We start from the raw sequence: 21,031 nt of genomic DNA on the forward strand, positions 1-21,031 counted from the left end.
GGGTTGTGTATTGAAAAAGCACACCTCAAATAGTAATTTTTAACATGTATATTTACACACATGAGCCACTAATTCTAGCATTAGCCACAAATGTTAGCACGCTAGCTACTCATGGCAGTAAAGCATTAACCACAAACGTTAGCAATTAGCATGATGAGCTAGCCACTAATTTTAGCATTGGCTTAGTGTGGTATAGCTTCACAATACCCTCAAATAGTAATTTTTAACATGTATATTTACACACATGAGTCACTAATTCTAGCATAAGCTGCTAATGTTAGCAATTAGCATGATGCGCTAGCCACTAATTTTAGCATTGGCTTAGTGTGGTATAGCTTCACAATACCCTCAAATAGTAATTTTTAACATGTATATTTACACACATGAGCCACTAATTCTAGCATTAGCCATAAATGTTAGCAATTAGCATGTCTTTACTACCACGAGCGGCTCGCACGCTAGCTACTCATGGCAGTAAAGCATTAACCACAAATGTTAGCAATTAGCATGTCTTTACTACCACGAGCGGCTGGCACGCTAGCTACTCATGGCAGTAAAGCATTAACCACAAATGTTAGCAATTAGCATGATTCGCTAGCCACTAATTTTAGCATTGGCTTCGTGTGGTATAGCTTCACAATACCCTCAAATAGTAATTTTTAACATGTATATTTACACACATGAGCCACTAATTCTAGCATTAGCCACAAATGTTAGCAAATAGCATGTCTTTACATGCAGTCAAGCATTAGCCGCAAATGTTAGCAATTAGCATGTCTTTACTACCACGAGCGGCTAGCACGCTAGCTACTCATGGCAGTAAAGCGTTAACCACAAATGTTAGCAATTAGCATGTCTTTACTACCATGAGCAGCTAGCACGCTGGCTGCTCTTGGTAGTAAAGCATTAGCCACTAATGTTAGCAATTAGCATGTCTTTACTCCCATGAGCAGCAGCTATAACAAAAAGCACAACTCAAATAGTCATTTAAGGCCTGGTTCCTTCTGACTGGATGGGTGTGAGTTTGATGTCATGCAGGGTACAACAAACCAAACAGGATGAGGAGGATGCAGTAGGCCTGGCTGAGAGAGCGAGACACTGAGAAGGGTCGTCCTTTATGCCCTTCTACAAACTGAAGGGCAGGTACAGGCAGCAGAGCCCTCCCAGCTCCACCTGAAAGCCAGCATCAAATAAGGAAGAGAGTGGGAGGGATCGTCACACCCCCACCTTTAAGAGGGGCATCCTCACTAGGATCCCCAGACAAAGAACGAGCAAATCGTAACAATTGATCGTTAATCATAATAATTTCAACAATAAAACTCATTACTCCTACCTGAGCAATAGTTTAACAGTTTACGGCACAGTCTTACAGTTAGAAAAACATCAATATTAAACTTAACACATCCAGGCTGTAACAAGGAATCAGCGATGAAGTGAAGACCTTCAAATTGTCCTGTTAGTCCAGCTCTTTGTCTCATGTTGGACGTCACTGCAGTCTGTCTGGATCAGCTGGAGGAAAACTATATGCAGACAAATAGACATGTCAAATAATGTTATGTAACATACTGAATATAACTCTTATGAGTGTTCAACAGCTCATTATTTATTTCATTAAAAACATCATATTATATTAAATTACTCCAATTATATATATATACTATCATTAATGTTGTTACAAGCCATAAACGTTTCCTACTTTATGTGATGGAATAATATATTTTTCAGTTTGACACAGTTTTAGTGGCTAACCCCACTAGCCTCCACGTTAGCTCGCGGCAAACTCCCGCGGGTCTGCGGTTAAATCCCGGTTAGCTCGCGGTTAAGTCCCGGTTAGCTCGCGGTTAAATCCCGGTTAGCTTGCCGTTAGCTCGAGGCTAGCTCGCGGTTAGCTCGAGGCTAACTCCGCGGTTTAGTCTCCCCATTGTAACAGTCTGAGAGTCCCTAATGTTTTGTCAGTCTGTGTCTGTAATGCTATAGTGGGAGGGGAGGTGGGGGGGTTGGAGTGGGGGGGTCATAGTGTCAGGTTCTGGCTCCCTACTATAGTCCTGTAATGGGTTTAGGGGGTCATAATGTTTTGGCAGTCTGTGTCTGTAATGCTTAAATGGAGTGGAGGGGGGGGGGGTCATAGTGTCAGATTCTGGCTCCCTACTATAGTCCTGTAATGGGTTGAGGGGTCATAATGTTTTGGCAGTCTGTGTCTGTAATGCTATAGTGGGAGGGGGGGTGGGGGGGGTTGGAGTGGGGGGGTCATAATGTCAGGTTCTGGCCCCCTACAGTACTGCAGTAATGGTTTGAGGGGGTTTTAATGTTTTGGCAGATCATGTTTTCCAGCAGCTGCGTGTGTGAACGTGTGTAAGCTGGTTGGGGTCTGGTTGTCATGGCTACCAGGGTCAACTGCTCCTGTCAGAATGTCAGTTGGAAGACGGGGAGAGAGAGAGAAAATGCTGAAAAAACGCCTCGAACAGGAAGGACTTGTGGCCAAACCGTATTTCCAATCATTGAACCGACTTAACTTTGGGCATCTTGAGGCTTTCCTGAACGTCTACATATGCAATTTGTGGGTAAAATGAAGAAATGTGACCTATTTAAAGCGATTCAAAAAAGGTTACTTCTGCTTTCCTCCAGAAATTTCCCTGCCTTTTTAACATGGCAGTCTATGGAGCTGTGGATGGGTGTTGCTGGCGCATCTTTGTGTCTGACGCCAAAACTATGAGACTTACAGCTTTAGCAGACGGATATGAGTGAGAAGACAAATTTTCCTACGTTTCTATGTATAAATTATGTCTGTCGTGTGAAATTTGTGGCCATGGGAGCAGTTTCTGTACAGTTTTTTGACTAATTTTCTTCTCTCCTCCTCACTCTAGCTGATGATGTCATCCACTCTAGCACAAACATTCCGCGCAATACACACCCATTATAAACCCTGAAATTTGAGTAAAAACCTACACAACTCTGAGGCTTCATAGTTTAAAAACGGTAAAAGTTGTCGATAAGTGAAGTGAATCTCTGAAGAGAAGGCAAGAGTACCTACGTTTTAAAGTTCAAATGAAGTCTCTCGGTTAAAGTATGCCAGAGCAGTTCATTGTTGAAAATGTCTGTTGATTTATTTATTTTTTCGGGCTTCTCCATTCATTTCAATGGGAAATTTATCGCGGTTTTTCGCGAATAAATTCGCGAAAAACTCACGAATCCCTTATAAAAGTAATAGCACGGGATTCGGGATCAAAACACACGTTTTGATATATCATGTGTTGGGGTCCTCTCGCCGGTTCGGGCCGCATTAATCGGCGAAAAAGGGCGGAAAATGAATAATAAGTAAAAACTAGAAAATTCCCGCGGAAATTTTTGAAGTGCCGAGTGGGCTGTTGCCGGGGTTGTGTATTGAAAAAGCACACCTCAAATAGTAATTTTTAACATGTATATTTACACACATGAGCCACTAATTCTACCATTAGCCACAATTGTTAGCAATTAGCATGTCTTTACATGCAGTCAAGCATTAGCTGCTAATGTTAGCAATTAGCATGTCTTTACGACCATGAGCAGCTAGCACGCTGGCCGCTCTTGGTAGTAAAGCATTAGCCACTAATGTTAGCAATTAGCATGTCTTTACTAAGTAGCATGTCTTTACTACCATGAGCAGCAGCTATAACAAAAAGCACAACTCAAATAGTCATTTAAGGCCTGGTTCCTACTGACAGGAGGGGTGTGAGTTTGATGTCATGCAGGGTACAACAAACCAAACAGGATGAGGAGGATGCAGTAGGTCTGGCTGAGAGACAGAGAGACACTGAGAAGGGTCGTCCTTTATGCTTCGCCTTCTACAAACTGAAGGGCAGGTACAGGCAGCAGACCCCTCCCAGCTCCACCTGAAAGCCAGCATCAAATAAGGAAGAGAGTGGGAGGGATCTCACTGGGATCCCCAGACAAAGAACGAGCAAATCGTAATAATTGATCGTTAATCATAATAATTTTAACAATAAAACTCATTACTCCTACCTGAGCAATAGTTTAACAGTTTACGGCACAGTCTTACAGTTAGAAAAACGTCAATATTAAACTTAACACATCCAGGCTGTAACAAGGAATCAGCGATGAAGTGAAGACCTTCAAACTGTCCTGTTAGTCCAGCTCTTTGTCTCATGTTGGACGTCACTGCAGTCTGTCTGGATCAGCTGGAGGAAAACTATACGCAGACAAATAGACATGTCAAATAATGTTATGTAACATACTGAATATAACTCTTATGAGTGTTCAACAGCTCATTATTTATTTAATTAAAAATATCATCTTATATTAAATTACTCCAATTATTTATATATACTGTCATTAATGTTGTTACAAGCCATAAACGTTTCCTACTTTATGTGGTGGAATAATATATTTTTCAGTTTGACACAGTTTTAGTGGCTAACCCCACTAGCCTCCGCGTTAGCTCGCGGCTAACTCCCGCGGCTAACTCGCGGTTAAGTCCCGCGGGTCCGCGGTTAAATCCCGGTTAGCTCGCGGTTAAGTCCCGGTTAGCTCGCGGTTAAATCCCGGTTAGCTTGCGGTTAGCTCGAGGCTAGCTCGCGGTTAGCTCGAGGCTAACTCCGCGGTTTAGTCCGCGGCGGTTAGCTAGCTGCTAGCTCCGCTAGCTCGCTAACATACATGAGCTATGCTGGAAGGCTAGCCTAAGGCTAAAACATTGGGCAGCTAGTAGTTAACTTCTATTAACAGTTCAGCTATGTTGGGCACAAACACTTAACATATAAATAATTCTAGAAACTCACTTACCTAATAAAGTGATAGCACCAACAGAGGAGGGAGGGAGAGAGAGAGGGAAGGAGGGAGAGGGAGAGGGAGAGGGGGGGGGGGTCATGGAGTGTTCTGTCTCCCCATTGTAACAGTCTGAGAGTCCCTAATGTTTTGTCAGTCTGTGTCTGTAATGCTATAGTGGGAGGGGAGGTGGGGGGGTTGGAGTGGGGGGGTCATAGTGTCAGGTTCTGGCTCCCTACTATAGTCCTGTAATGGGTTTAGGGGGTCATAATGTTTTGGCAGTCTGTGTCTGTAATGCTTAAATGGAGTGGAGGGGGGTCATAGTGTCAGATTCTGCAGCCCAACTATAGTCCTGTAATGGCTTAAGTGGTCATAATGTTTTGGCAGTTTCTTACTGTAATGGTTAAATGGAGTGGGGGGGGGGGGGGGGGTCATAGTGTCAGATTCTGCCACCCTACTATAGTCCTGTAATGGGTTGAGGGGTCATAATGTTTTGGCAGTCTGTGTCTGTAATGCTATAGTGGGAGGGGGGGTGGGGGGGGGTTGGAGTGGGGGGGTCATAGTGTCAGGTTCTGGCTCCCTACTATAGTCCTGTAATGGGTTTAGGGGGTCATAATGTTTTGGCAGTCTGTGTCTGTAATGCTTAAATGGAGTGGGGGGGGGGGGGGTCATAGTGTCAGATTCTGGCTCCCTACTATAGTCCTGTAATGGGTTGAGGGGTCATAATGTTTTGGCAGTCTGTGTCTGTAATGCTATAGTGGGAGGGGGGGTGGGGGGGGGTTGGAGTGGGGGGGTCATAATGTCAGGTTCTGGCCCTCTACAGTACTGCAGTAATGGTTTGAGGGGGTTTTAATGTTTTGGCAGATCCTGTTATCCACTCAGAGCTCTTTTCCCGCCACTCGGGTCTGGTTGTCATGGCTACCAGGGTCAACTGCTCCTGTCAGAATGTCAGTTGGAAGACGGGGAGAGAGAGAGAAAATGCTGAAAAAACGCCTCGAACAGGAAGGACTTGTGGCCAAACCGTATTTCCAATCATTGAACCGACTTAACTTTGGGCATCTTGAGGCTGTCCTGAACGTCTACATATGCAATTTGTGGGTAAAATGAAGAAATGTGACCTATTTCGAGCGATTCAAAGAAAGGTTACGTCTGCTTTCCTCCAGAAATTTCCCTGCCTTTTTAACATGGCAGCCTATGGAGCTGTGGATGGGTGTTGCTGGCGCATCTTTGTGTCTGACGCCAAAACTATAAGACTTACAGCTTTAGCAGACGAATTTGAGTGAGAAGACAAATTTTCCTACGTTTCTATGTATAAATTATGTCTGTCGTGTGAAATTTGTGGCCACGGGAGCAGTTTCTGTGCAGTTTTTTGACTAATTTTCTTCTCTCCTCCTCACTCTAGCTGATGATGTCATCCACTCTAGCACAAACATTCCGTGCAATACACACCCATTATAAACCCTGAAATTTGAGTAAAAACCTACACAACTCTGAGGCTTCATAGTTTAAAAACGGTAAAAGTTGTCGATAAGTGAAGTGAATCTCTGAAGAGAAGGCAAGAGTACCTACGTTTTAAAGTTCAAATGAAGTCTCTGGGTTAAAGTATGCCAGAGCAGTTCATTGTTGAAAATGTCTGTTGATTTTTTGATTTTTTCGGGCTTCTCCATTCATTTCAATGGGAAATTTATCGCGGTTTTTCGCGAATAAATTCGCGAAAAACTCACGAATCCCTTATAAAAGTAATAGCACGGGATTCGGGATCAAAACACACGTTTTGATATATCATGTGTTGGGGTCCTCTCGCTGGTTCGGGCCGCATTCTTCGGCGAAAAAGGGCGGAAAATGAATAATAATAATAAAACTGCAAAGAAACACGCAGAAGATTAATAGTGCCTCGTGCCTATGGCACGAGGCACTACTCCCAGAGCTTGCTAGCTCTGGGAGTAGTGCCTCGGGTCATAGGCACTCGGCACTAACTAGAAAATTCCCGCGGAAATTTTTGAAGTGCCGAGTGGGCTGTTGCCGGGGTTCTGCATTGAAAAAGCACACCTCAAATAGTAATTTTTAACATGTATATTTACACACATGAGCCACTAATTCTAGCATTAGCCACAAATGTTAACAATTAGCATGTCTTTACATGCAGTCAAGCATTAGCCGCTAATGTTAGCAATTAGCATGTCTTTACTACCACGAGCGGCTGGCACGCTAGCTACTCATGGCAGTAAAGCATTAACCACAAATGTTAGCAATTAGCATGATGCGCTAGCCACTAATTTTAGCATTGGCTTAGTGTGGTATAGCTTCATAATACCCTCAAATACTAATTTTTAACATGTATATTTACACACGAGCCACTAATTCTAGCATTAGCTGCTAATGTTAGCAATTAGCATGATGCGCTAGCCACTAACTTTCGCATTGGCTTAGTGTGGTATAGCTTCACAATACCCACAAATAGTAATTTTTAACATGTATTTTTACACACATGAGCCACTAATTCTAGCATTAGCCACAAATGTTAGCAATTAGCATGTCTTTACATGCAATCAAGCATTAGCCGCTAATGTTAGCAATTAGCATGTCTTTACTACCACGAGCGGCTAGCACGCTAGCTACTCATGGCAGTAAAGCATTAACCACAAATGTTAGCAATTAGCATGATGCGCTAGCCACTAATTTTAGCATTGGCTTAGTGTGGTATAGCGTCACAATACCCTCAAATAGTAATTTTTAACATGTATATTTACACACATGAGCCACTAATTCTAGCATTAGCCACAAATGTTAGCAATTAGCATGTCTTTACGTGCAGTCAAGCATTAGCCGCTAATGTTAGCAATTAGCATGTCTTTACGACCACGAGCGGCTAGCACGCTAGCTACTCATGGCAGTAAAGCATTAACCACAAATGTTAGCAATTAGCATGTCTTTACTACCATGAGTAGCTAGCATGCTGGCTGCTCTTGGTAGTAAAGCATTAGCCACTAATGTTAGCAATTAGGATGTCTTTACTAAGTAGCATGTCTTTACTACCATGAGCAGCAGCTATAACAAAAAGCACAACTCAAATAGTCATTTAAGGCCTCGTTCCTTCTGACTGGATGGGTGTGAGTTTGACGTCATGCAGGGTACAACAAACCAAACAGGATGAGGAGGATGCAGTAGGCCTGGCTGAGAGAGAGAGACACTGAGAAGGGTCGTCCTTTACGCCCTTCTACAAACTGAAGGGCAGGTACAGGCAGCAGACCCCTCCCAGCTCCACCTGAAAGCCAGCATCAAATAAGGAAGAGAGTGGGAGGGATCTCACTAGGATCCCCAGACAAAGAACGAGCAAATCGTAACAATTGATCGTTAATCATAATAATTTTAACAATAAAACTCATTACTCCTACCTGAGCAATAGTTTAACAGTTTACGGCACAGTCTTACAGTTAGATAAACAATAATATTAAACTTAACACATCCAGGCTGTAACAAGGAATCAGCGATGAAGTGAAGACCTTCAAATTGTCCTGTGAGTCCAGCTCTTTGTCTCATATTGGACGTCACTGCAGTCTGTCCGGATCAGCTGGAGGAAAACTATAGGCAGACAAATAGACATGTCAAATAATGTTATGTAACATACTTAATATAACTCTTATGAGTGTTCAACAGCTCATTATTTATTTAATTAAAAACATCATATTATATTAAATTACTCCAATTATATATATATACTGTCATTAATGTTGTTGCAAGCCATAAATGTTTCCTACTTTATGTGGTGGAATAATATATTTTTCAGTTTGACACAGTTTCATTTAAAAATATCTTCCCTTTAAATTGTAAAACTTCAACATTATTACTGTGATAAGCACCCGTTAGCAACGGGGCGAATTAGCCGGCGGCTAACCCCACTACCCTCCGCGTTAGCTCACGGCTAACTGCAGCGGCTAATTCGTGTTTAACTCCCGCGGGTCCGCGGTTAAATCCCGGTTAGCTAGCGGTTAGCTCGAGGCTAACTCCGCGGTTGAGTCCGCGGCGTTAAGGTAGCGGCTAGCTAGCTCCGTTAGCTCCGCTAGCTTGCTAACATACATGCGCTATGCTGGAAGGCTAGTCGTCGGCTAAATCACTGGGCGGCTAGTCGTTAGCGTCTGTTAGCAGTTAAGCTATTCACTGACCTAATGAGATGAAGGAAACGGGTCAGGGATGTTGTGTCAGGAGTTTCAGCAAAGCAGCCAGATATAATTTGTGTTTAAAATAAAGGAAAAGGTCAAACATGAAGTTGTCATTCAGTCAATGACAAGAGCTATAGCTAAGAGGCCCAGCAGCTGTGTGAAAGCACCATGGGAGACAGGTATGGTTTGGGGGGTTTTAATGTTTTGGCAGATCATGTTTTCCACTGAGAGCTCTTTTCCCGCCTCTCGTCCCCAGCAGCTGCGTGTGTGAACGTGTGTAAGCTGGTTGGGGTCTGGTTGTCATGGCTACCAGGGTCAACTGCTCCTGTCAGAATGTCAGTTGGAAGACGGGGAGAGAGAGAGAAAATGCTGAAAAAACGCCTCGAACAGGAAGGACTTGTGGCCAAACCGTATTTCCAATCATTGAACCGACTTAACTTTGGGCATCTTGAGGCTTTCCTGAACGTCTACATATGCAATTTGTGGGTAAAATGAAGAAATGTGACCTATTTAGAGCGATTCAAAAAAGGTTACTTCTGCTTTCCTCCAGAAATTTCCCTGCCTTTTTAACATGGCAGCCTATGGAGCTGTGGATGGGTGTTGCTGGCGCATCTTTGTGTCTGACGCCAAAACTATAAGACTTACAGTTTTAGCAGACGAATTTGAGTGAGAAGACAAATTTTCCTACGTTTCTATGTATAAATTATGTCTGTCGTGTGAAATTTGTGGCCGCGGGAGCAGTTTCTGTACAGTTTTTTGACTAATTTTCTTCTCTCCTCCTCACTCTAGCTGATGATGTCATCCACTCTAGCACAAACATTCCGCGCAATACACACCCATTATAAACCCTGAAATTTGAGTAAAAACCTACACAACTCTGAGGCTTCATAGTTTAAAAACGGTAAAAGTTGTCGATAAGTGAAGTGAATCTCTGAAGAGAAGGCAAGAGTACCTACGTTTTAAAGTTCAAATGAAGTCTCTCGGTTAAAGTATGCCAGAGCAGTTGATTGTTGAAAATGTCTGTTGATTTATTTTTTTTTTCGGGCTTCTCCATTCATTTCAATGGGAAATTTTCTGCGGTTTTTCGCGAATAAATTCGCGAAAAACTCGTCAATCCCTTATAAAAGTAATAGCACGGGATTCGGGATCAAAACACACGTTTTGATATATCATGTGTTGGGGTCCTCTCGCCGGTTCGGGCCGCATTAATCGGCGAAAAAGGGCGGAAAATGAATAATAAGTAAAAAAAAAAATAAAACTGCAAAGAAACACGCAGAAGATCAATAGTGGCCTCGTGCCTATGGCACGAGGCCACTCCTCCCATAGCTTGCTATGGGAGGAGTGGCCTCGTGTCATAGGCACTCGGCACTAACTAGAAAATTCCCGCAGGAAATTTTGAGAGTGCCGAGTGGGCTGTTGCCGGGGTTCTGTATTGAAAAAGCACACCTCAAATAGTATTTTTTAACATGTATATTTACACACATGAGCCACTAATTCTAGCATTAGCCACAAATGTTAGCACGCTAGCTACTCATGGCAGTAAAGCATTAACCACAAACGTTAGCAATTAGCATGATGAGCTAGCCACTAATTTTAGCATTGGCTTAGTGTGGTATAGCTTCACAATACCCTCAAATAGTAATTTTTAACATGTATATTTACACACATGAGTCACTAATTCTAGCATAAGCTGCTAATGTTAGCAATTAGCATGATGCGCTAGCCACTAATTTTAGCATTGGCTTAGTGTGGTATAGCTTCACAATACCCTCAAATAGTAATTTTTAACATGTATATTTACACACATGAACCACTAATTCTAGCATAAGCTGCTAATGTTAGCAATTAGCATGATGCGCTAGCCACTAATTTTAGCATTGGCTTAGTGTGGTATAGCTTCACAATACCCTCAAATAGTAATTTTTAACATGTATATTTACACACATGAGCCACTAATTCTAGCATTAGCCATAAATGTTAGCAATTAGCATGTCTTTACTACCACGAGCGGCTCGCACGCTAGCTACTCATGGCAGTAAAGCATTAACCACAAATGTTAGCAATTAGCATGTCTTTACTACCACGAGCGGCTGGCACGCTAGCTACTCATGGCAGTAAAGCATTAACCACAAATGTTAGCAATTAGCATGATTCGCTAGCCACTAATTTTAGCATTGGCTTCGTGTGGTATAGCTTCACAATACCCTCAAATAGTAATTTTTAACATGTATATTTACACACATGAGCCACTAATTCTAGCATTAGCCACAAATGTTAGCAAATAGCATGTCTTTACATGCAGTCAAGCATTAGCCGCAAATGTTAGCAATTAGCATGTTTTTACTACCACGAGCGGCTAGCACGCTAGCTACTCATGGCAGTAAAGCGTTAACCACAAATGTTAGCAATTAGCATGTCTTTACTACCATGAGCAGCTAGCACGCTGGCTGCTCTTGGTAGTAAAGCATTAGCCACTAATGTTAGCAATTAGCATGTCTTTACTCCCATGAGCAGCAGCTATAACAAAAAGCACAACTCAAATAGTCATTTAAGGCCTGGTTCCTTCTGACTGGATGGGTGTGAGTTTGATGTCATGCAGGGTACAACAAACCAAACAGGATGAGGAGGATGCAGTAGGCCTGGCTGAGAGAGCGAGACACTGAGAAGGGTCGTCCTTTATGCCCTTCTACAAACTGAAGGGCAGGTACAGGCAGCAGAGCCCTCCCAGCTCCACCTGAAAGCCAGCATCAAATAAGGAAGAGAGTGGGAGGGATCGTCACACCCCCACCTTTAAGAGGGGCATCCTCACTAGGATCCCCAGACAAAGAACGAGCAAATCGTAACAATTGATCGTTAATCATAATAATTTCAACAATAAAACTCATTACTCCTACCTGAGCAATAGTTTAACAGTTTACGGCACAGTCTTACAGTTAGAAAAACATCAATATTAAACTTAACACATCCAGGCTGTAACAAGGAATCAGCGATGAAGTGAAGACCTTCAAATTGTCCTGTTAGTCCAGCTCTTTGTCTCATGTTGGACGTCACTGCAGTCTGTCTGGATCAGCTGGAGGAAAACTATATGCAGACAAATAGACATGTCAAATAATGTTATGTAACATACTGAATATAACTCTTATGAGTGTTCAACAGCTCATTATTTATTTCATTAAAAACATCATATTATATTAAATTACTCCAATTATATATATAAACTGTCATTAATGTTGTTACAAGCCATAAACGTTTCCTACTTTATGTGATGGAATAATATATTTTTCAGTTTGACACAGTTTTAGTGGCTAACCCCACTAGCCTCCGCGTTAGCTCGCGGCTAACTCCCGGTTAGCTCGCGGTTAAATCCCGGTTAGCTCGCGGTTAGCTCGAGGCTAGCTCGCGGTTTAGTCCGCGGCGGTTAGCTAGCTGCTAGCTCCGCTAGCTCGCTAACATACATGAGCTATGCTGGAAGGCTAGCCTAAGGCTAAAACATTGGGCAGCTAGTAGTTCACTTCTTTTAACAGTTCAGCTATGTTGGGCACAAACACTTAACATATAAATAATTCTAGAAACTCACTTACCTAATAAAGTGATAGCACCAACAGAGGAGGGAGGGAGAGAGAGAGGGAAGGAGGGAGAGGGAGAGAGAGAGCGAGAGGGAGAGAGGGGGGGGGGGGGTCATGGAGTGTTCTGTCTCCCCATTGTAACAGTCTGAGAGTCCCTAATGTTTTGTCAGTCTGTGTCTGTAATGCTATAGTGGGAGGGGAGGTGGGGGGGGTTGGAGTGGGGGGGTCATAGTGTCAGGTTCTGGCTCCCTACTATAGTCCTGTAATGGGTTTAGGGGGTCATAATGTTTTGGCAGTCTGTGTCTGTAATGCTTAAATGGAGTGGAGGGGGGGGTCATAGTGTCAGATTCTGGCTCCCTACTATAGTCCTGTAATGGGTTGAGGGGTCATAATGTTTTGGCAGTCTGTGTCTGTAATGCTATAGTGGGAGGGGGGGGTGGGGGGGGTTGGAGTGGGGGGGTCATAATGTCAGGTTCTGGCCCCCTACAGTACTGCAGTAATGGTTTGAGGGGGTTTTAATGTTTTGGCAGATCCTGTTATCCACTGAGAACTGTTTTCCCGCCACTCGGGTCTGGTTGTCATGGCTACCAGGGTCAACTGCTGCTCCTTCTCCTTCTCCCTCTCACCTCTGCCTGAGTCAGAGGGAAAGTGCAGACTAGGATTTGCCCTCCGAACAAATGCTTGTATCTCAACAACTACAAGTGCTATCGAGAAAACAAACACATCGTGAGCGTCAGCCAAGGGTTTTCTACAATTTAGTGCTGTTGCCACGCGCGTACTGCCAAAATTGTGGCCGTAGTCGTTTTGGAAAGAAAGTATGCGACACGAAAAATCGTCGAGAAATCCCTCTCGATTTCCACATACACACACATGGGGAAAAATTCGAAAAGCTGTCGCCGCACTCCTCGCTCAGAGGAGCCTCCAGTCCAAACCGTACGTCCCACACATATCAAACTAACACCATCTTAAAGCCAACAAAAATCCCTACGTTTTTATGTATTTTTTATCTCTGTACCTCAAAAACTGTGGCCACCACGTGAGATTGAACCTTTTTTTTTCAGAATATCAACGAAACTCTGAAGCTAGAGTGACAGTTAGAGTGGGCCATAGAGCCCCATTATAAACGCTGATTTTTAATCTTTTTCCCCAAATTTCACCAAAACGTAAACTGCGACCCTGACCAAACCGTAAAAGGTATCGAAACGCCGTTTTCAGGAAGAGAAAGCTACACTTCCCGTGCCTCGTACAAACTTCCAAGCATTTTTCTACTACAAAGCATGGCCGAGTAATCGCTCGACAAAGCCAAGCTGGAAATTTTGGAATGTTGCCGCTTTTTTCGGGCTTCTCCATTCATTTCAATGAGAAATTTCTCACGGTTTTTCGCGAATAAATTCGCGAAAAACTCACGAATCCCTTATAAAAGTAATAGCACGGGATTCGGGATCAAAACACACGTTTTGATATATCATGTGTTGGGGTCCTCTCGCTGGTTCGGGCCGCATTCTTCGGCGAAAAAGGGCGGAAAATGAATAATAAAACTGCAAAGAAACACGCAGAAGATTAATAGTGCCTCGTGCCTATGGCACGAGGCACTACTCCCAGAGCTTGCTAGCTCTGGGAGTAGTGCCTCGGGTCATAGGCACTCGGCACTAATAAAACTGCAAAGAAACACGCAGAAGATCAATAGTGCTTGCTATGGGAGGAGTGGCCTCGTGTCATAGGCACTCGGCACTAATTATATCTTTGCTGTAACTCCTGACAGAACATCTCTGACATATTTCCTTCACTTTATTAGGTAATTGAATTTCTAGAATTATTTATATGTCAAGTGTTTGTGCCCAACATAGCTGAACTGCTAATAGAAGTTAACTATTAGCCGACCAATGAATTAGCCTTAGGCTAGCCTTCCAGCATAGCTCATAGCTATATGTTAGCGAGCTAGCGGGCCTAGCCGCGGCGGCTAACCGCGAGCTAACCCGCGGTTATAGCCGCGGCGGCTAACCGTGAGCTAACCCGCAGCTATTTCGACGGACTAAACCACGAAGCTAACCCGCGGATCTAGCTGCAGGGCCAGGGTTTTTAGAAGGGCATAAAGGACGGCCCTTCTCAGTGTCTCTCTCTCTTTCTCTCAGCCAGGCCTTTAGACCACGCACACTTGAAACTGGACGTCAGCATCATCGGCACAGTCAAAATTTCCGCAGGAATTTTCTAGTTATTATTATTCCTAATCTTCCGCCATGGGAGTCTATGGCAGCCCATAGAACCGTATGGTAAAAAGTTGCGGAATTTGGCACATAGCTTAAGGGCAGTCTCAATATTACTTTGACTGAGTTACATGTAAGCACTAAGCACGGTCTAGCGCCACCAACTGGTCAAAGTTTGAAGTACATTTGTGCATGTTACTTTTGAACCGTATGTCCGATTTTTGAAAACAAGGTATCGTTGGAATCCTTGGATCCTGACGATCTCAACGCACCCTATGACGTCATAATGCGTCATGATAGATTTTTCGCAATTTACGATTTTGTCAAAAACCTGAAAAAAGTTTCAGCGGTCACAATTTTTGTCCGATTCTCACGAAAATTGGCACAGACCGTCTTCTGACCAACGCACACAAAAGTTACTATCAGGCATCTTGAGCTTCGAAACCGTTTGGCTGCTACAGCCAATCAAAATCGGAGGCGAAGGCGCCGTTTTCCATTTGAGCTCATATCTCGGCAACGCTTTGGTGCAATGAAACCAAATTTGGAACCACGCTTCCAGACACTGTCCCAAGTGCACGAAAAAAATCTGGTGTCTTGTGGCCACTAGGGGGCGCTATAATTAGCAAAACATTGTTTTTGCTCATATCTCTTGATGCGTTTTTACTTGAAATGAAATTGTGATATCCGCAGATACCGTGGGTTGCCCCAGTGACAGTTCATGCTAATTTTTCGTGTTAGCCAATCGCAGTCGGCGGCGAAGCCGCAAAACAGGAAGTTTGCTTATATCTCGGTGACGCTTTGACTTCCGAAGACCAAACTTAGTCACATGCTTACACATACACTCGCTTAGAAGTGTGCAGTAAATTATTGGTGCCATTCGGCCACTAGGGGGCGATGTAATTAGCAAGATTGCGTTTTTGCTCATAACTTTTGACCCGTATGCCTGATATTCAAGAAAATGGAACTGTTGGACTCCTTGGATCATGCCGAGATCAACGATACCTTTGTTGTTAATTTCGACCCATTGGATTGGCCGCCATATTGGATTTTGTTGAAAGCGAAACGAAATTTTCAGCGGTCGCAAATTTTGTCCGATTCTCACGAAAAGTGGCACAGACCGTCTTCTGACCGATGCGCACAAAAGTTACTATCAGGCCTCTTCAGCTTCGAAACCGTTTGGCCGCTACAGCCAATCAAAATCGGCGGGGAAGGCGGCAAACGGGATACAAGCTCATATCATGTACAGTGTTCGCAGCCTTCCTCTTGACACAGTATTATTGCAACTCTATCCCAAACGAACTGCTTGAACCCTCCATTGCTGCTTGCAGCTATATTTATTATTATTATTATTATGAAGTGGCAAACTGTAAATGGATCATGAAGCCCTCTGAGAAGACTTCACAAATAACTGTAACACGGCTGCTGGGTGGAAGTAAACACACGACTAAGATAAAGTTCCTCTGACCTGCAGTACTTGTCACTGAGAGTACTAATTAGATCAACACAAATTCTAAAGAAGAAGAAAGCAGTGTTTAATTTGAAGCCCAGAGATCTCTGTGGAATGATTCTAGTATATTTTATTTTCTGAAAAATCCTTAGATTTGTTCTACAATGTGTTTTACTTCACAATGACTTAGCTTCTTGTCAAGTTGCTATCAGTGCTTAAAAATCACAGATTAGCTAAATAAACTTTATTTCATGCACTGTAATGTAATGTGAACTGATTTAAAAGTAAAACCTTTGATTTAATAGAAACTATAAGTAGATTAGAAACTGTATATCTCTGTAAACTGGAGAACTGTCGTTGACCAACCCAGTAACAAGAAAAAACAGAAAAAGTACTCAATATCAAATGAATGAACTGAGTCAGTGGATGAGTCACAGTAACTAAATGGAGACTGTATTTTGATGATGAAGAATATGCCACATGATTTAAATGTTGTAAATAAAAACAGAACATTATCTAATTAGTTTTTTTTTTCTGGAGTGAAAATGTTGGTTCAGATAACTAACCAACATCAGCTCTCATCATAGCAAACAGTGGATACATGCAAACTTCCAGAGAGTTGAGTGCAACTTTGTATTCACCAACAAGAGTTTTGATCCTGATAAATGAAAAGAGATTTAACTGAATACAGGGAAACACAATCACACAGTTACACAAGGTAAAATGATCAAGTGTTCCGCCTTGTGGCGTTGAGTGATAGTTATTAGTCGGACCCGTTTCAGTGACAGACCAGTTCGGACACAACGTGGAAATCCTCTACGAGTCTGCTACATCTCGGAGCATGGGTAACTCTTTGTCTGTAAGTAAATACATGCCAATATTGTGGTTTAGCGTGATGTACATGTTTACTTTAGGTAATGTGTTGTGTTACATTTGTGATTGTATCGGGTTTCTCAAGTTCCACTCACGGTTGAAGCCTTTTGTTGTGCCGATGGACTGTTTAATCTGTTCACTAAGGAACTTTGGACTACGCCGGTTCATTAGTGGATGTGTTCATATTTATTGAGTAATATAGATAGCGTGTATATCAGTGTGTTTGGTGATAATATGGATGTTTCATTTCTATGCATTAAGAGCGTCTGTAGTTTTATAGTGTAAAAGACACGAGAGATGTTATACTTTGTAATGTTTATTTTGTGTTTATTCTTTCAGTCTTACAAACTTGTATGGAGAAAACTTTAAGAAATAAAACTGAGGAAGAAAAGAGAACAAAAGATAACCTCAATCCTCAACAAGAATGTCAAGAGTTTTCCTTCTACATGCTGTTATCTGTTTAGCTGTACAAAGCTGACATGGTCAGAATATCAAGGGTTATTAGATAGCAGTGTAGTAGTGCAGCAGAATAATGGATTCAGTATTAAAATGGATACGTCAGCAATCTGACAGAACAAGTAATACTGTTTGTACTTCAGGATACGTGTAGACCCATTTTAGACATGAGACCTCTCAGTTTGATCTTCATGTGTCCAGGATTATCCAGATAGAAGTGATCATCAAAGTCAGTCCAGTTCTTCCAGGAGTTCAGTGGTTAGGAGATCATTTCACTACTTCTAAGACCAAACATATTCTGACATCAAATCACAATCAGTGATTCAACTGTAAACCAAAGAGAAACATCATCCACCATCAACATTTAAAGCTCAGAGTTGAAGCTGCTGTCACTTCAAAGACTCTCCTTCCTCCAGAGAACACAGAGACACTGAGGAACCAGGTGATGGTAACCAGAATCCAGGACAGAGAGGTTGAGTGAATGTGGTGTTGAAGGTGTAGAGGTGGATCAGTTTGTCAGAGGAGACTCTGTAGAAGGACAGAGTTCCAGCAGGACAGTCCACATACACTGATACTCTGTTAGAGACAGAGGAGGAGGAGATGAATGTTGATCTGTTATTGTGACAGACAGAGTAACAACCATCAGAGCAGAACAGACTCCAGGACTGATCATTATATCCAAACAAGCTGTCCTCCATGTCTCCTCTCCTTCTGATTCCTCTGTAACTCACTGATATATCAACACCTCCTCTCCTCTCAACCTCCCAGTAACAGCGACCAGTCAGAACATTTCTACACAGCAGCTGATAACAGTTAAATCTGTCTGGATGATCAGGATATGGCTGCTCCTCCTTCACATGTGTCACCTTCCTGTTGTTGTCAGACAGTTTGAGGTTTGTGTTGACTGAGTTTGTGTCCACTTCAAGTTGACAGAAATCTGATGGAGAGAAAAAGACACAACACAGCTGCAGTTTATCATCTGACACATCTGATGGATTTCTTCTTTCTTTCCTCACTGATCAGTCAGAGGTGAGAGGCAGAAGGAGACTTCAGCAGCAGCTGGCCCTGGTAGCCATGACAACCGGACCCTAACGAGCTGACACAGGCAGCAGAAGAGGAGCCAAAACATTATGACCCCTCCACCCATTACAGAGCGCCAAAACATTATGACCCCTCAACCCATTACAGAGCGCCAAAACATTAGGACCCCTCCACCCATTACAGAGCGCCAAAACATTATGACCCCTCCACCCATTACAGAGCGCCAAAACATTATGACCCCTCCACCCATTACAGAGCGCCAAAACATTAGGACCCCTCCACCCATTACAGAGCGCCAAAACATTATGACCCCTCCACCCATTACAGAGCGCCAAAACATTATGACCCCTCAACCCATCACAGAGCGCCACAACATTATGACCCCTCCACCCATTACAGAGCGCCAAAACATTATGACCCCTCAACCCATTACAGAGCGCCAAAACATTAGGACCCCTCAACCCATTACAGAGAGCCAAAACATTATGACCCCTCAACCCATCACAGAGCGCCACAACATTAGGACCCCTCCACCCATTACAGAGCGCCAAAACATTATGACCCCTCAACCCATCACAGAGCGCCACAACATTATGACCCCTCCACCCATTACAGAGCGCCAAAACATTATGACCCCTCCACCCATTACAGAGCGCCAAAACATTATGACCCCTCCACCCATTACAGAGCGCCAAAACATTATGACCCCTCGACCCATTACAGAGCGCCAAAACATTAGGACCCCTCGACCCATTATGACCCCTCAACCCATTACAGAGCGCCAAAACATTAGGACCCCTCAACCCATTACAGAGGAGCCAAAACATTGGGACCCCTCGACCCATTACAGAGCGCCAAAACATTAGGACCCCTCGACCCATCACAGAGCGCCAAAACATTAGGACCCCTCGACCCATTACAGAGGAGCCAAAACATTATGACCCCTCAACCCATTACAGAGCGCCAAAACATTATGACCCCTCAACCCATTACAGAGCGCCAAAACATTATGACTCCTAACAGAACATCCGTGTTTCCTTCACTTTATCAGGTCAGTGAGTTTCTAGAATTATTTATATGTGAAGTGTTTGTGTCCAACATAGATGAACTGTTAATAGAAGTTAACTACTAGCCGACCAATGAATTAGCCTTCAGCTAGCCTTCCAGCATAGCTCCGGTATGTTAGCGAGCTAACCCGCGGGGCTAAGCGGCCCAACACCTGAGGCTAGCGGGAGTTTGTCACAGTCATCACCACGCACACTTTAAACTGGACGGCAGCATCATCGGCACAGTCAGTTTCCACAGGAAGTTTCTAGTTATTATTACTATTGGAGTTTATTTATTTAGTTTTGCAAATCATTCTTGCAGCTGTTCTTCATGTAAATTAAACAATATTACTTCTCATTGAAAAACTGGAAGGTGCTTTTGATGGTGGTATAATATTAAATATAGATCCATTTAAGGGGCCTTTATTTTGAAAATCCAAATCAGAATATCCTGATATTTCCTGGGTGACATCCTGAGAGTGTCTACTATCAGGGTGAAGTGGAATCAGTCTGTGGAAACAGACAGTTTTCTTTAAATGTTAGATTTGATTTGAATATTATTGATTCATTTGACACATACTCATATTTACATTAATATTCTGCTCCTGTCTACATGATCTTGAAACACCAATAAAAGGAAACTGCCTGTTTCCACAGACTCATTCCACTTCAAACTGAGAGGACACAACCCCAGGAAATAGCAGGTTAGTCTGATGTTGAAGTCAGAGGCCTCAGCCACGCCTCTGCTTCCTGAGGACGCTAAGAAGAGCAAGTGGCCCTCCACACTTGTAAACAATCTTCTACCAAGGTACCATTGAGAGGATTCTGTTGAGCAGCATCACTGCAATCATCTGGTTTGGAAACGGTGCAGTTCTTGATGTAAAGACAAGGCAGAGAGTGGTGCGTACAGCCCAGTATCACGTTCTGCCCTTCAGGACATCTACAAGTGGAGGTGTATCAGGAAAGCTTCCAGCATCCTAGGCCAACCTATCCCTCCCCCTCCACTGCCTTTTCTCCCTCCTGCCTGCTGCTAAATGCTTCCAGAGCATCTTGGCCAGAACACTCAGACTCAGCGACAGCTTCGTTCCCCAAGCTATCACAACTCTGAACACTCTCCCCTCTCTCCCTGCTCCAGAGACTAAGCCCCTAACATCAAGACACACACAACACAGTCCAGTACAAACACAAACTCACTAATATTGCACAAGACACTTTTAACCCAGATGGACCGACAAAATAAATCAGTGGAGCTACTCAACTTTACATCAACAAGGTTTCACCAACTGGCTCAATCACAACGTTACCGCTAGGGCTGCAACTAACCATTATTTTAATCATCCATTCATCTGTCCATTATTTTTTCCATTAATCGATGAGTCGGACAAAACAAGCATTAATTTCCAACCCTTTATTCAGAAACAGAGCTGACAGAGCAGAAAGAGCATCAACAGGTTGCTCCTTGAACATCTCTGAGCTGTTA

The 21,031-nt window shown here is 43.1% G+C and overlaps 2 protein-coding genes across 2 annotated transcripts in view; both read right to left on the minus strand.

Annotated features, from left to right (window-relative positions):
• Positions 1-21,031, minus strand: part of LOC311499740 (uncharacterized protein) — a 420,449-nt gene that overhangs the window by 49,075 nt on the left and 350,343 nt on the right. The gene's annotated exons all lie outside the window — the stretch shown is intronic.
• LOC311499354 (neoverrucotoxin subunit alpha-like) lies at positions 17,232-18,483 on the minus strand (the record flags this gene model as incomplete). Its single annotated transcript, XM_084560310.1, has 1 exon — positions 17,232-18,483. A coding segment is annotated over one exon (630 nt), but the record flags the coding sequence as incomplete, so codon positions are not given.

This window comes from Chelon labrosus (genome assembly GCF_963514085.1).
Source record: "Chelon labrosus genome assembly, chromosome: 14".
NCBI lineage: Eukaryota > Metazoa > Chordata > Actinopteri > Mugiliformes > Mugilidae > Chelon > Chelon labrosus.